General features: G+C 39.9%; 2 protein-coding genes across 2 annotated transcripts; one reads left to right on the top strand and one right to left on the bottom strand.

Annotated features, from left to right (window-relative positions):
* The first annotated feature begins 1,148 nt into the window (after positions 1-1,148).
* clic1 (chloride intracellular channel 1) lies at positions 1,149-8,610 on the top strand. Its single transcript, XM_065470589.1, has 7 exons — positions 1,149-1,391; positions 1,645-1,709; positions 3,264-3,373; positions 3,719-3,844; positions 4,268-4,374; positions 4,671-4,852; positions 4,974-8,610. Exons 2-7 carry the CDS (start codon positions 1,668-1,670, stop codon positions 5,133-5,135), a joined length of 729 nt encoding a protein of 242 aa, XP_065326661.1. The 5' UTR covers positions 1,149-1,391; positions 1,645-1,667; the 3' UTR covers positions 5,136-8,610.
* A 28-nt stretch (positions 8,611-8,638) lies between these two features.
* Positions 8,639-13,138, bottom strand: LOC135932877 (prostate stem cell antigen-like). The gene is made up of 3 exons (XM_065470590.1): positions 12,798-13,138; positions 10,912-11,031; positions 8,639-8,903 (listed from the first exon to the last, which is right to left on the bottom strand). The coding sequence occupies exons 1-3, from the start codon at positions 12,847-12,849 to the stop codon at positions 8,692-8,694; spliced, it is 384 nt and encodes a 127-aa protein (XP_065326662.1). The 5' UTR covers positions 12,850-13,138; the 3' UTR covers positions 8,639-8,691.
* Positions 13,139-16,234: the final 3,096 nt, after the last annotated feature.

The raw sequence follows: 16,234 nt of genomic DNA on the forward strand, positions 1-16,234 counted from the left end.
TGGAACCAGATCACTTGTGTTTATTGACGATGTGACTACTGATAGAAGGAACGGGATGGGCTATATTCTCTGCTCAGATTGAGCCAAGTGCTGAAAAACAGGTCAGACGGGCTTCACAGTGAAAATTGTTAATGAGCCAAAGCAAACTACTAAAGAAACCCAAGAAATTTTCAAGGCAGAGAACTGGGATATTTTGCTATGGCCAACTCAGTCACGAAGCATGCTTTGCAGTTTTTAATAATGTGAGCACAATAATGTATGAGCCTCTTAAAATCAGGGACTGAGCATCGACTAAGCACGTTTGTTTAAACCAGGGGTGTCGAAACATAAGGCCGCGGGTCTATAATATGTGAAACATGTCAAATGTATCCCTCATGAATGATATCAAGTCATCTTGAACCACAAACAACATTCCTGTAACAAAGTAGAAGCCGCAATCAGTTTTTGGCAGGGACTTTTATATATGCTTTATTTATGCAGTTCGCTTGGTAATCGTTTAATGTGAAATCTCGTTCACATTAAAAATTTCTTTTTTAAGAGTAATCTGGTCAGAGGGCAGCAGAATTGCAACAAATATAACAATAGTTCTTTAAACATATTTTAAGTGGACAAAGGACCCGATTGGTTATAATGTAAGTACAATAACACAGAGTTATAAAGATACTTGAAAACAGGCCATTTTTAAATTTGATATATAACCCATTTGTAAACCCTTTTCACCGAAGTCTATTTACCAACATACATAAAGATGTTACACATAAAAAACACGCGGAAACATTGGAAATCAGTTTTTGGCAGGCGATCGCGAAGAAGGCTGGAAAATGTGAAAGAGGGGATCAACTTTTGGACTTTTAACTGTATTTTCGTAAGTTTCACAGCTTTTCCTATTGATAAAGTCTACATTTTAATCAGATGTTTAAGGTTTGATATAAAAATCCGCTGTGGTTGTGCACAGAGGCAAAACTACAAAAACTACAACCCTAACTGTATATGGGACAGTCAGACACATCAGCCACCGCCCCATAACCAGTGAATAAGTGCCTTTAACGCGTCTCCCCAAAGCTGCCAAGTGCTCTTCTCGTGGTGGCTGTTACGTAACACGCCGCCTGTTCCAAGCTCGGCTCTCCGCGGTGACTTTTCTGTGTTTTTATTTGCTGCTTTGAAATAAACGTTCTTTAGAGTGAATAAACAGACCGCTCCTTCATACTACGGCCGCTTTTATTCGCTGAGAGCGCAGCCCGTCATGCACCACCAGGAAATGGAGGAGGATGATGATGATGATGATGATTGTGTCGCTGCAGCCAACGGACGCGCGCACACACACACGCACTCAGCAGCAGAACTGGGAGGAGAAACCAGCAACAGGCAACGAGAACTTCGAGCACTGTGAGGTTAGAAGCTCTACTGACTCTAAATTATGTGAATTTTGAGCTTCAGGAGCGCAGGGCATGTAGGGATTTACTTTGTGACGCTCGTAGAGCTGCTACATTGTCGCGTTTGTCACTTTAGTCACCGGTATTGTGTAGCGGAAGATGGGCTGGGCTCCCCGCGTTTGCGGTTGTTTCTGGCTCAGAAAAGACGACTTTGCGCTCGATCGGGCTTCGTGTTAGAAACTTTTTAACGCCCGTGTCTCTCTCTTTATAGGTTTCGTGCAGCTACGGGTGAAGATGAGCGACGCCGGTCAGCCCAAACTTGAACTTTTCGTGAAGGTAAGAGAGTGAATGGGCGCAGAGAAGGAAAGCATCACACCCAGAGAGTGACGCGCACACGGGCGACATTATGTGCCTGAGTTTATTCAGCGGGCTGAGCCGGTCTGCTCGGGCTTCTTTTATCTTATTGTTTCATCAGCACGCTCAGTGTGTTTTCTATTACATGCCGATAACCTGTCTCTGACACCTGCACGGTCCTTACAGCTGACTTCAAGCCACCTTTGTTTTATCTTTTATTTTCACGCAGTATTTGTTGTAATAGTGACGTCAATCAGACCCCCCTCTGCTGACTCACCGTGCTTATAAACCACTGTAAGGCTAATCTAATTAAACGCACATTAAGATAACAGCCAGCCGACTTTAGTCTATATTTAGTATGTTGGCCAGGCAGGCTAATCCCATTTTCTTTGAGCCAAAAACAGGCAGTAACATACTAACCAGTGTGGCTCACTTCACACATAAAGATTTCTCTGTGTGAACATATGCACCACCCTGTGCTTCCCACCCCCACCTTCTTCAGGGTGAAAGATGCTGTTGTAACTTCTCTAAATTGACCTCTTAAATGTAGTTTCTCGTGAACTGTGGTTAACAACACTAGGCGGTTGCCTGATGAGGCCACGTTTCAGATCCTAAAGATCAAAACTAGCATGCCCTACAGCACTGTGTAGGGCTGGGTGCTGCAGCTCTACAGCAGTAAAGAAGTTAGAGGTGGGTGGGTCAATCCACGTTTACATTTAAGCCCCCCCCCCGAAAAAAAGAGTTTCAAAATACATGAAAACCGAAAGGTGTGTTTTGTTGCTCTAAAATTTTTAATTTGTACTAGTATTGGCAACATTTGCCCAATATTTACTTAAGTATCGATACCAAAATTTGCCGTATGGCTCGGCAGTAACAGAAGTAACATATGCTGCATCTCAAGCTTCAGGTAGTTTCATTTTGGGGATCGTTTTTGGAGCTGATTCATGATTGGGTCTACAAACTGTGTTATAGTGTTTAAAACAGCCTTGTGCAGACTAACTAATCATAGTTGGTTTCATTTATGCAATAATTATATTCCAATTTATCCAATAGTGGGAAAATTACTGCTGTAAAGACAAATCAGACAAGCAGATAAACTCTGTACATTTGCGATTTAAAAGGCAGAAATTAGAACTTTATTTCCATCATACCTAAAAACCCCCGAATTTCTTTTTTTGTTTAACAGCAGCTATTCCATCCTGCTCAAACGTCTTCACTTTCAGTTGTCGATTTGAGTTCTTTGAGGATTTGTGATGTGTGGTGATGTATATTTCTCTTTGTTTTGACTCAGACATCCTGTGTGCTGACTTTGCAGGTTGGTTTAAGGGTGAAAAACTAAGGTGCACGTTTCTGCATCAGCAGTATGCGTACTGTAACCAAATGTGCAGCGAAGATTTTAAGGCTTTTCTTTGCGTTTTTGGATCGCTGACCTGAAGAAACACAGCAGATTTTCCAGCATTTTATGGAGGAAAGTCTTAGAAAAATAGATGGAAACATTACTGTAATATTGTAATATTCTCTGTTTTTGGTTCCCAGGCAGGAAGCGATGGTCAGAGCATCGGCAACTGTCCTTTCTCTCAGCGTCTCTTTATGGTGCTGTGGCTTAAGGGAGTCACCTTTGACGTTACCACAGTGGATATGAAGAGGTGAAAGCACTCGTCCTTCACGCTCTGTATGGCCACTTTTGTTTATTCTGTCTCTCTCACTAATGCTGGCGCAACAAGGGAACATTCGCCTACACTTTTAATGTTTTAATGGCCCCAAGTGAAGCTGGCACTGAAAAAGCCTGGGGTATTTCATTCATTCATTAAAAGATAAAAAGCTGCCACGCTTTGATTTTAGGTGAAAGTTGGACACATTGTAGCTGCTCACATGGGTAATTTCCTGCGGTTGGAAATCTTTCCACTCCTGTTTTCCCTTTTTTGTCTTTCTCTGTTCTGACTCACTCTCTACTCCATCTGTCTTCTGGACTTTTTCCGTCCCGCTTTCAGGAAACCAGACATCTTGAAGGACCTGGCACCGGGTGCTCAGCCTCCCTTCCTGTTGTACGGCAGCGAGGTGAAAACTGACACCAACAAGATTGAGGAGTTCCTGGAAGAGCATCTCTGCCCTCCAAAGTAATCTTTCCCTTCATCTCTGAAGTGCTGATATAGATAACACAAACTGACTTGTTTGATCTGATAATGATCTGAATATTGCAACTTTGTTGGGCACAAAGAGATACCGCACTTAAAGGATGTCTCTGGAGGCTTTGAGCACAGATTGATTGTTTTGAATTTTGCAGGAAAAAGGCAACATTTTATAGACAAGTCGAAAAAGTAGGCCCTGCACGCAAACTCCAAACCACAAGATTTAAATCTGAATCTTTGTGAGATTAAACTATCTAATTCTACATTTTTGCAGGTGTTTCCGTTGTAGACCCAGCGATGAATAGATTAATGATAACGAAATAAACAGTTGGCTCCAAATGCATTTGTTGACTTCTTGCACATCAACACGAATCGCTTGAAGATTTATATCTGATGTGATTGGACATCTAGGTATCCTTGTCTGGCTGCTCGTAACCCAGAGTCCAACACGGCAGGCCTGGACGTCTTCTCCAAGTTCTCTGCCTACGTCAAGAACTCAAACCCTCAGACCAATGAAAGTAAGTCGGCTCCGCTCAGACTTATGGTGCAATAAAGTAAATGTTAGAGTAGTGTCTGGTTTAATTTCCAGCATCAAATCGTGCTGAGCTGCTTCTGTCAGTTCCCCGATGGGCTGAAAATCAGCAGGGAGCCTCTGTTAATAACATTAGGCTCTGAGTGTTAACACGTCACCTGCTGATGTTTGTGTGCAGCTTTTCCTACCTCATCTCTGCTGCTGGTTTAAATATATTTATATCAGGACACCTCTTTTTATACTTAATGCTTGAGTGTTTTCTGTGTGTGCCCATGTGCTCAGATCTAGAGAAAGGCCTCCTGAAGGCTCTGACGAAGCTAGACGACTACCTCGGCTCCCCACTTCCTGATGAGATCGATGAGAATAGCGCCGATGAGCTCACTTCCTCGTCACGCCCTTTCCTGGATGGCCAGGCGCTCACTCTGGCTGATTGCAACCTGCTGCCTAAGCTCCACATCGTGAAGGTGATCTTGTGATTTTTAAAGCAGTGCAGCATGAAGATGATGGGTTATAAGAATGAGTCAATGCTTTGCTTTGTTTTTTTGTAATTATGCCTATTTTTTCCCTCTCTCTCTATCTCTGCAGGTGGTGTGCTTGAAATACAGAAACTTCACCATCCCTCAGAGTCTGACAAACCTCTGGAGGTACCTGAACGCCGCCTATGCAAGGGAGGAGTTCTCTTCCACCTGCCCGGTTGACGAGGAGATCTACTTCGCCTACTCCTCTGTAGCTAAAGCTCTCAAGTAGGGATAGAACAGGGGGTTACATGTTCTGAATATACCAGCAGAGCAACATAGGAAAGCACAAAATACACACACACACACACACACACTCATGAATATTCACTCTGCAAGCAGCATGGTCGATGCTTTTCTTTGTAAACTGGAGCGCTGCAGGAATCTTTTGTTACGCCTGCAGGTTCATTTCTTGCACCCTTATACGCCGGTATCACCTTTCGCAGTGTTGGCGCTAGTTTACATTGTTTTTCCTCACCTGAAACTGGGTCGGTTTACATCAGCAAGGGAAACGAGGAAGCTCGGGAAAGCGCAAGTGAAAGCAATCACATGCATAAAACTTTTAACCCCGTTAAACTTCCTCCTCCGATGGGTTCTTTCACGTGTCACGTTCTCCGGTTGCCGACCATGTTGCTCGCAGGAGCGCACATCCACATCGTCATCGCACTCTTCTAACTACAGCCCTGCTTATGTACAGTTTCACCATGAGCAGATACACACTGACGCTTCTTGTTCCTTTCTTCTTCAAGACAGTTGCTACAGTATGTTTTGGGTTTTTTGTTATTTTTCCTGGTAGTAATTTCAACAGACACAAAGCTGCCTGACAGATCAAACTTTTCATATGTAACGTTGCAGGCTTCACCCAGGCAGATTCAGCTCTCGTTTCTCTGGTTAAGGAAGTGAAATTTGCATATCAGCTCCAGATCACCTGCCAAAGAGTCTTTTGTACTGAGCCTTTCACATGGACTTTATTTCATTACTGAGGGAACAAGGCCTTTTTACAGTACAAAATCTTTTTTATCCTTTATTAAAAGCCAAGTTTTGTCTAAGTGTTAGATTGCTTATTCTTTGTAGTGCACCTCAGAGAGGAAAGGGGTGCATACCGGGTCTCGCTGAAGAGCTGAAAACAGTTACAGAGACAGGAAACTGTTTCAATAGAGGCGGGCTTCCCCTTTCTGTGCTCCCACACAGCAGGCGTGAAGGATTATTTAAGATTACCAAGCGTCTATGTGATCCGATGTGAGGGCCCATTGCCAGTAATTTATTCAGTGCTGCCCAGTGGGTATTGAAGGAGGCTGTGGATGAAGCGTATTTGTGTTTCTCACTGTCAGTTACTCCCATGAAAACGCTTTGTACAAATTAAATCAGCTGCACAAAATATAACATTTAGTCTTTTTGCTAACAGGATGAATTACTTCTACTGCTTATCTGGTGTAAGCACTGTGTAAGCATTGCCATTGTGCAAAAAAATTGAATGCTACCAAAAGAAGCCAAAACTACGGACTATATAAAAGGCCACCATGACATCATTTCCTTTTTTTGAAACAATCTTTTGAAACCGGATGTGACAAACGAGAGCCGATTTGAAACTTTGCATTCATTGGCTTATGACTTGTCAATAATTTGTCATTGCCGTTAGCCAATGTGCATCCTAGATACACCTTGGACTGACCAAAATGTATAAAATGGACCTGATGTTTTGTTTTATTCATTTATGGTACTTTCACCTCCTTCAAACCTGACACATATAGGGACTACATTAGCTTATAGTCCCTTGAGGCTGGGTTTTATTGCCTCCCTGTCTCAAACGGTGGGTCTTTCACATGTAAGGCGATTATGTTAACTGCTACGCTGTTGAACCACTCTGTTTTATTCAGTATGATCCAAAATGAGTAACTCAGCCTATTTAAGCTCTTCCAGAAACTGTTTACACAGGTCAACTCCAAAGGCTGTTACCCCATAGACTTCTATAGGACTCGCAGTCTTTTCAACCAGAGAAGTCCAACCCCGATGGCCATGAAAAAGGGTGGCCATTTAAGGCATTTCCCTATTGGGTTCACTCTTCAGACCATGAAGCTACATCCATTTTTTTAATAGTCTGCAGTTACCGTGAGCCTGTTAAAGTGCTATAAAACATGCTAAACATAGACATTTTTTTAAAAAAGGGGAAGGATAAGCATCAACATAGCTACAGTTATAAAACAACCAGCTTGATATAAATAGAGTCTGAGCATTTATAATATGTGGATTTACTTTTCGAGATTAGTGCACCACATCAACTGCTAGTATCTCCTGTCCATATGTCGTCTACATTTTGATAGAAACCAAGAATTTTGGCCTTGTAACCGGTTGTAGGTTAAATGCATTGTTAGTGTTTTCATAGGACTTGCTGACAGTAAAAATATACCTGAACCAGCCTGATCCTTTAAAAGCCTTGTGTCCTCAGAGATGCCCTGTGGATTAATCCACTCCTGGGAGGAAGTCCTCTGGTCTGAAATTCCTGTTTAAGTGACTTGAAATGAACTCACTGCGAGGAACTGGAACTACTGGACAGCACGCCTTAGCTGACTGTAGGAGCAGCTTGTGAAGGAAATATGAACTAACATTTATAGAGAGCTCTCAGGGATGGGCCCTGTCTACATGTGCAGTAGTAAAAATTAGTTTTTGAGTTGCGTTTTTTCCTTTTTTCCACACAAAAAACTTAAATGGAAGCTTTTTAAAACCTCCGTCCACAGTGAAGACTTTCAAAAGGGAAACAGGAGGAAAAGGTGTGCGCCTTTATTTCCTTTTTTGACAACAGGCTGGCTTCTAATTGGCCAGCATTCCTGTACAGTTAGGGTCACTTGTTGCGATTATGTCAAGCACCCTTTTTTTTTTTTTTTTTTTTTTGCATTTTTGTGTTACGATTTTTTTCTGAACAAAAACAAAAAATTCCAGTTTTAAAAGAACATCCGTGTACGTGTGGACCGGGCTACAGTTTGTGCTGTAAACATCTTCGTTGTGTGTCTCAGATCAGGGTGAAACTCATTGACAAAATAAACCTAAGTGCAATTTAAGCAGATTTAAGAAGACAATCTTGAATTAAACTTTATTAGAAAAACAGCGGGAGCAAAGTCAATTATTTTTCTACAGAGGTTGTAATCCCTCCGCAATGACATGCTTGGTATTGATCAAGTAGATGATGCATTGTACTTGACTGAATTGTTGGATTTTTATCTATTTTTTAAAGTGGAATGATGTTTAAAGGGACCGAGTCTGAATAATGTTAGTGCTTATCTATTGTAGTATTTCTTCTCTCCATGTGTGGAAGACTGTAGGACTTGATGTAATTTCAGGGACCACTTAATATGTTAAATTAGACAAATCATTAATATGCATAGTTTGTTTCTCAATTAACTGTTTTAACTTTTTTTAAAATATATATATATATGTCATCCAAACTGTGCTTTTTGCTTTGTTTCCTAACCATCTTTTACTATTTTAGCCTTTTATTGTCTTTTTTTCCACTCGTTTTGCCATCATGTAGTCAAAAACATCTAAACTTCAAAGTCCACTGGATCAAAAGTAAAAGTGTGGACACACAATCAGCAGGCTTAAATCATCGATCAAGGCAAACTACTAGCACAGCTGAAATGTATTTTGTACTTTAAACATCTTAGGAAGTAGGGTTTATTAATGTCCCAATAAAATATCTTCATATTAAATCAGTCGGTGACAGATGTGTTTCATTTTAAAAAAACATTTTTTTTTTTTTATCGAGGATAAGACTGCATCGTCTCGTCTGCTGCTCAGGCTAGCAGGAGCCCGAGCGCAGGCAGCAGGTAGAGCACCGCTCCCACCCAGCTGGGGGCAGTAACGGACACGGCACTGTTGCACAGGTCGATATCGCAGCAAACGTTGGTGTAGTTGAAGGAGACCCCTGACGTGTATTTCTCTCCACTCACGTCGCACTGGGAGGCAACTGCGCAGCTTTTTTCGTACAACGTCAGCTGTAGTGGGCCTGTGAGAGCAGAGGAGTAGAAGGATATTATTATTGTTATTATTATTCGCATGGAATTTAAAAAGCATTCAATCCATTTTCTACACATTTAATGGTTCTTGACACAGTTCCTTTTTAGGAATAGTTCACTCGGCAAGTGTCGAATGCGAGAAAAAAATATTTGATCCACTGATTAAGTATTATGTTTCCAAAAGTCTATCATTTTTGGAAATTTGCATCTATTTGGACTCACGATGATCTGATTTTGTGAAAATCTGAATGTCAAAGGTCACAACAACCTAACAAAGCATGCTTTTAGCCAGAACTCATGAATTCATAAATCTGTTTTGTCAAACTTTCCGACCAAAATTTAACAGAATGACGTTTTATATCCTCATTTTTCAGCAAATCCAATATATTTTTCAGGTAATTGTTATATAACATAAATGGAATCATAACTAATTGAGATCATATGATGTGTTTATGCTTAAATAGATACTGAAGTGTATTGTGTTTTATACATTTTTTTGATAGTTTTAAATTTAACATTATGAATGCTTCAAAAACTGTGAAAGCAAAGAAAACTTTGAATGCCTGATTAATTTTACTTCTTGATTTTTTGCACCTGGATGTTAGCAATATAGACTCACCAGACACTTCATTAGGTATACCTGTCCAGCTGCTCGTTAATACAAATCTCCAATTAGCCAATTGCATGGCAGTAAGTGACATAGTTGTTGGTGCCAGACAGTCTTATCTTAGTGTTTCACAACTGGTTATTTGCTGGGGTTTTCCCACACAACCATCTGCAAGGTTTACAGAGAATGGCCTGAAAAGATCAATTGTTCAGTGAGCAGCAGTTCTCTAGGTGAAAATGCCTCATTGAGACCAGAGGCTAGACTGAAGGAATCCATTTTTCCTTGTATCTATTGGTTCAGGTTGCTGCTGGCGGTGGTGCAGTAATGTAGGAGATATTTTACCAGCTCATTATTGTCTAAACACCATATTGATCCTGAGTATTGTTGTTAACCATGTCCATCCCTTTATGACCACAGTGTACCAATGTTTTGATGGCTGCTCCCAGCAGGATAATGCACCATGACATCAAATCATCTCAAACTGGTTTTTGAACATGACACTGAGCTCACATTACTCATATGGAACGAGCGATTTTCATCATGGACATTTAGCCGACAAATCTACCGCAACTGTGTGACGCTATCATGACAATATGGACCAAAATATCGGAGGAATTTTTCCAAAAGCTTGCTCAATCTATGACACAGAGATTTAAGGAAGTTTGAAAAGCGAAAGGAGATCAAAGCAAGGTAAACTAGCAAGATGTGCATAGTGGAGTGGCCAGTGAGTGTAGATTAGGAAATCCAAAACTCAGAAAACAACAAAATATAAACAGAAAGGACAGCAGAGTCCAAAAACTGCAGTAGAACGAAGTACAGTAAAGCAAGAGACAGCAGATTATTCATTTAGACTCTTCATCGGGCAAGCAAATTTAACTAGTTCCTCACTGGGATTGTTTTAAAATTACTCATACTGAAAACTGAGAGTAATTGTGGGAACATTTTGCCCCACCCAGATAACCCGGAGTGTTATTTTTAGACATAATTTGACATCACGGGTGTTATTGAGCTGACAACCGACCTGATGAGAAAATGGTACAGAAGTTTGAAGGTTGAGTCATTCTTTCACCTGGTTTTGTTTTCACATTTAAGTCACTGACGAAAGACAAGGCCCTGAGAAGCAGTTCAAAGAGCAGCCCACAAAAACATGAAACAGTCCTTATTGTATAGTTTATGTATGATCGGTGACCACAAGCTGAAAGGTTTGATTTATAAAAAGAACTTGGTCCTAATAGTGTCTTTATTGTCTGTTCACTGTAATGTGCATTTCTAAAAATGTTTCTCACAAATCTTTTATAAAATAAGGCTTTATTTTCCAGTTTGTGGCCATCATGCTTGAGACTCACTGAAATTAATCTAATCTGATAAATGCAGACAAATCTGGCTCTTACCTCGTCTTCCTGACGCTACGCTGGAGAGGCAGCGCTGGCCAGCTGGACACTCCACAGGAAACTTTAAGCAGTCCAGAGGAGAGATGGATGGAAACATACAGGTGTAACAGCGCAAACAGGCTGAGGGGCAAAAACAGTGGTTGTTAGGCACTGTAAGCTGTACAACTCTGTCAGGGATTGCAACAACAAGAGCTTAAAACTCCAATATTGTATCAGCTGACAGTCACAACATAAAGGATTTGGCTCTGAAAGATGATATTTGCGAACTAACAGTAACTGCAATTATGTTTGTTTCCAAAAGAAGCCAAATTGTTTCGTAGAAGATGAATGCATGTTTTGATGTTGAAAAAATAGACTTGTTGGTGCCCCCTGGTGGAATATCTTTGTAATTGAGACACTTTTTAACTTCTCTTCTAACATTTGCTTCTCTGCACTGCAGCAACATCTGATAATTACTTTTCTATCACCGACTCGGCAGACAACTGTCATAACAGAAACTCTAAGTACTTTTCATTTACTAGCTATACATTTTATGATGCCAACATGTTTCTATTTATAAGACAACAGTAAAAACACTGTAAAATGGGTTAAAGGTTACACTCTCTTTACTTTTCGTATTTCCAAGTGTACGATTAGGTAAATATGCAAACAGCGCACTGTAAAATTACATTAGCAAGCAGCTTTAAGAGAGAGTAAGCAGAAGTCTTGTGTCCTTCCTTCTGCATGTTCTACTCGGGCACCACCCTTCGCCAAAGTTATTAAGTATACGATTAAAGATGTCCACTTGTAGTTGATTAAGTTATTGTTAAGATAATGTGTAATTTTGAGTTTATTTTATATTTATGAGTAAAACTAGTAAACTTTAAATTAAAATAGTCAAACTCATTTGAAAAAAAAAGGCCTGACATTGGCGAATAAACATGAAATGTTTGTTTATAATTCACTTTTAGTTTAAAAATATCAGAGTACTTGTAGATTTTACATTTAACTCAAGTCAGCACTTTTTAAACTCTTCACATGTTGTGTATGATAAAGTTTAAATATGTAACTAAAGTTGTAACTAAAGTAAATATGTTATGGGGTGACTGTAGCTCAAGAGGTACAGTGAGCTATCTACTAATTGGAACATTGGTGGTTTGATTGCCACCTGCTTCAGTCTCAGTGCCAAAATGTCCTTGAGCAAAATACTGAACCAAGTTGCTCTTTGTTGGAGTGTGTATAAAACACTATGTAATCAAGCAGAACAGAAAAATGTTATATAATAACTGTTCGATTTAGCGTGTTAAATTTGTACTTTCCACCAGTGAAAAACAAGAAAAGGTGCTTGAACTTTCAAAGTCTTAGACAAAATGTGTACTGGACTAAATGACTTATTTCATGTTTACCAGTCACATAAGAAAAATTAAAAACACTACCGACAACAAATCCAACATACTGAACTTACTTGAACTGATTTCTTCAACAATCAAACACTATTTGAATCAAACTACAGCAGTGGAATATTAGCATACACTACAAATCTCCTCTGTTTAGTATTTCCTGGCCAAAAGAGCTTCCTAATTAAAGGGTTAAAACCCTCTTTATGTGAAAAGTATACCTGAACTCATCAAATCAAGCATGTTAGCGTCCATCGTTAATCATTTTTCCTGTAACATGAGATCTTGTACTAAAATGCATTAAAAATATGTCAGCTGTAAGAGAGTCAAATCTCAAATGTGCATGCAGAAAAATGTTAAACATCACAGAGTTTTGTTTCCACCAACCAAGCTCTGCAGACTTTGTCCCTCTCACTGACTTGAGTAATGGATCTCCAGTATTTAAAAGTATTTGATTTTTTTCCCTTACATTACAAAAGCACATGAAGACAATTGAATGTTTTTACATACCTGCCAAAGGAAGACAACACATGAGAATAATTAAAAGTTGTGAACGAGGCATGATGCTTCCTTAAAAGTTCCCCTGGTTGATGTTTCGAGCTGGATTTTTCTAAACACTTCTCGTCCCAGGGCGTTACGACTCCCTAACTACTTGATGTGGTGCGTCCCCCAGCTCATTTGCAAATTACATTTATTTTCATCTCTGTTTCTTTCTATGTCTCCAATGATCTGATAAAAGGTGCCTCTTTATATTGCAAGCACCCGCGTGTCACCTGAGTTTTTCCCTCAGTCTTTGCTGATTTGTGCTGTCATGATCCTGAGGCGGATTCTTCCCTGAAACTTCTAATTCAATCTGGAGAGTTAATTGTGGACAGCATGGTTACAGGCAGTGGGAAAATGAAGAGTTATATCGTGTATTTGGTGAGTGTTTATATACTAATGATGCTCAGAAAGCTTTTGACAAGAACAACATCTTCACTCATTCAGTGACTGCTGGTTGCAGGCATTTGTCTCTCTTGTGGTCCTGCCGCAGCATTTCAGTCAGGTTAAGGTCTGGACGCTGACTGGGCTATTTCATCACCTTGATTCTTTTTGTTGTTGTTGTTGTTGTTGTTTTGTTTTTTAGCCTTTCTGTTGTCTAAGGAGCTTGGAAAGCAAAGCGTCTGGACTTCTTTAATTTTCTTGAAGACATTTCACCTCTCATCGAGAAGTTTCTTCAGTTCTAAGAGCAAATGGTGAAGAGTCCGAGACTTTTAAGCCCTATGGGAGTGTCCTCCAAGAGGGTAATGAACCGCCTATATCACACGAGCCAAGGTGTCAAAACGGATGTGGGTCACAATCAGCCAAGGTTTCAGGTGAACCCATTGTGAAACGTAGCCTTTCTGTTGTACTTGGGATCATTGCTCTCTTGCACAACCCAATTTCAGCCAAACTTTAGCTGTCAGAGCAATGGCCTCATATTTTACTACTTTAATACTTTGGTATATAGAAGAGTTGGGTTGCAAATCAAGCTCAACTCATCATCCTTCCACCACCATGCTTCACGACTAGTATGAGGCCTTTGTATAGATGCACCGTGAGGTTTTCTCCAGATGTGACCCTGTGCATTATGGTCAAACATCTCCACTCTGGATTCGAAGATGTTGATCCAGAAATCTTTTGATTTGTTCAGATGTAACTTTGCAAACCTAAACAGTGCTGTCATGTTCTTTTTAGAGAGAGGATGCTTTCCTCTCTCTACCCTTCTGTCCTCACACACGACTCTGTAGGAATTTGTGGTTTTTTCTGACCTTGGGGTGAATTTTCTGCGTTCACTCCTGGGAAAATTGTGACACACCTGACCAACAGACCAGTAAACTGCCAAAACAGCTTTTTGTAGAGATGCTTACAGTTGCTGATGATCAGTTACCAAGTCCATTTGATGATTAGCAAACTGCCTGCTACTCTTAATTGCACAAGGAAGCTGTCCAAGAGTTCTTACCTTAGAAAAGTTTTTCACAGTTAATGCAGGTCTCACAATAAAACCCTGCAGGACTGATTTAGTTAGCTCAAAATAAGTTTTACGGACCATTATGTGGATATAATTACTTATAAACTGGTTGTTCTCTTGCTGTACTTGTGTGTATAAATAGGTTTTTTTAAAAGCCTAATTTTCCTTTCAAATTGTAATCTATTTTTATGTGCAGTGTCATAAATTGCACGGTTTGCTAACATGCAACTGCTAAAAAAAAACAACATTTTTTAAAAACTGCAGTAAAAAGGGGGGAAATAGTTTCTTAAGAAATATAATGTGAAAACTTTTTAGTGTTTAGTTTTTAGTGATTTTGTTTTGTTAAACACTCTTTGTCATCTATCTCCATAATTCTTGTGCCAGTTTTGTTTAGTTAGAAATTCTGGCCTCTATCTGAGCCATTTATAAAAGAAAAGACATTATGTGTAATTGCATGAGACAGCAGCTGCTGTAGATGAGCACCGATAAAGTCAGCACGGTGCAGAAAGAGTCAGCAGACAAACAGAGGGAGAAAGCCTGCAACTCAGAGACAGTGGGTCAGTGAGCTGCACAGCGAGCCTGTTTAAACGAATTATCCTTCAGGGCGTAATGGGAGACGTGAGGGCAGCAAGCAGGACGGTCTGCTGACAGCAAGTCTTGTGATGGAGTGAAACGAGTGGGCTCAGACTGACTCAGACTTTACAAATTGACTAATTACAAGCTTAAAAAAATCTTCCTGGAAATATTGAGGTTTTTGTTCATTTCTCTTGTATTTTTCCAGTTACTTTTGATGCAATACTGTATGCAGAAATAATCCATGTGCATTGCTGAGGCATAAATGACATTGAGAGTTTATGACCTGTGATGCATTTTGGAGATACGAATGTTTGCTGCTAAAGCAATAGATTTTTGCATGGAGTTTGGTGTGACTTTGTTTCTGTCCATTTGTGTCTTCATTAAAGGATTTGCATGTAACCTACAAAAGAATCCCCAGAACTAGTGCCAAATAAAAGTATTATGGGATTAAAGGTCCTTTTCTTTTGCTCAAATAAGCAAGCATTCATGTTGTAAAACTTAAAAATACAAGCCTAAAGTGACTCACAACTGAGTCCATTCATGTTTGTGCAGACAGTGTTAATCCTGCATTCGATGGGGATGTTTTTTGTGTGTCCTGGCTGAAGGATCTCAGTGGACAGATGGTGTTCTTTAATCCTGTCTGTCTTTGCCCTCTACCTCCCATCCTCCACCCTTTTTACATCTATTCATTCTGCTGTTTACATCCAGCTTCTCATTTTCAGCCTCTTCTTCACGCTGGAGACGAGCTCCTGCAGCTTCCCTCGTCTTCCTCGCTGCAGCAGAAAATTTGGCTCCTGTTCCTCCTCCTGCAGTAACTCAATCTAGTCACTAGAAGGAAATATTGTGCAGCCTTGTTAGACAGAAAAGTCACATGTTTACAGAAGGCCTGCATGTTTACATCACCTCTGAACATCACCAGTTTCTTTAGAAATACTGGATTATTAATCATAAACACAAATCATGGGTAGTTTTTTGGAGGTGGGGTGTCTGATGGGACAACCTGTTAATCCAGCAATCACATCACTGACCCACTTTGAGGAAAGCCAGATTATTTTATTTTATTTATTTATTTATTTTTATTTATTTATAAATAAATAAATAAATAAAATGTCAGGAGGATAAAAACAAAGATGGCTCAGTAATTCAGCATATAAATCTTTGATTCGCTTTCAGACAGTCCACATTTATATTTGTATATAAAGCACAAGCCTGACCCTTCATAAACAATTCATCAGGATTACAGCAGGGATGGGAGAGGGGAAAAGGGGGAGTCCATAATCCTAGAAAAATCTGACTTTAATTCTGTGTTTTAATGCGTAGGAGCACCAGTGTGGCAAAAATAGGAATTTTCTGGGCATTTTTCAACAAGACACCCGCCTAA

This window comes from Pelmatolapia mariae, linkage group LG22, assembly GCF_036321145.2.
Source record: "Pelmatolapia mariae isolate MD_Pm_ZW linkage group LG22, Pm_UMD_F_2, whole genome shotgun sequence".
Taxonomy (NCBI): domain Eukaryota; kingdom Metazoa; phylum Chordata; class Actinopteri; order Cichliformes; family Cichlidae; genus Pelmatolapia; species Pelmatolapia mariae.

What these genes read in the sequence shown, in the direction of transcription:
- clic1 (XM_065470589.1), top strand. Translation starts at nt 1,668, where the DNA reads ATGAGCGACGCCGGTCAGCCCAAACTTGAACTTTTCGTGAAG. An exon ending in AACTTGAACTTTTCGTGAAG is followed by an intron (nt 1,710 to 3,263) that starts GTAAGAGAGTGA and finishes TTTGGTTCCCAG; the next exon opens with GCAGGAAGCGATGGTCAGAG. An exon ending in CTAAGCTCCACATCGTGAAG is followed by an intron (nt 4,853 to 4,973) that starts GTGATCTTGTGA and finishes CTATCTCTGCAG; the next exon opens with GTGGTGTGCTTGAAATACAG.
- LOC135932877 (XM_065470590.1), bottom strand. Translation starts at nt 12,849, where the DNA reads ATGCCTCGTTCACAACTTTTAATTATTCTCATGTGTTGTCTTCCTTTG. An exon ending in GTGTTGTCTTCCTTTGGCAG is followed by an intron (nt 11,032 to 12,797) that starts GTATGTAAAAAC and finishes TTTGCCCCTCAG; the next exon opens with CCTGTTTGCGCTGTTACACC. An exon ending in CGTAGCGTCAGGAAGACGAG is followed by an intron (nt 8,904 to 10,911) that starts GTAAGAGCCAGA and finishes CTGCTCTCACAG; the next exon opens with GCCCACTACAGCTGACGTTG.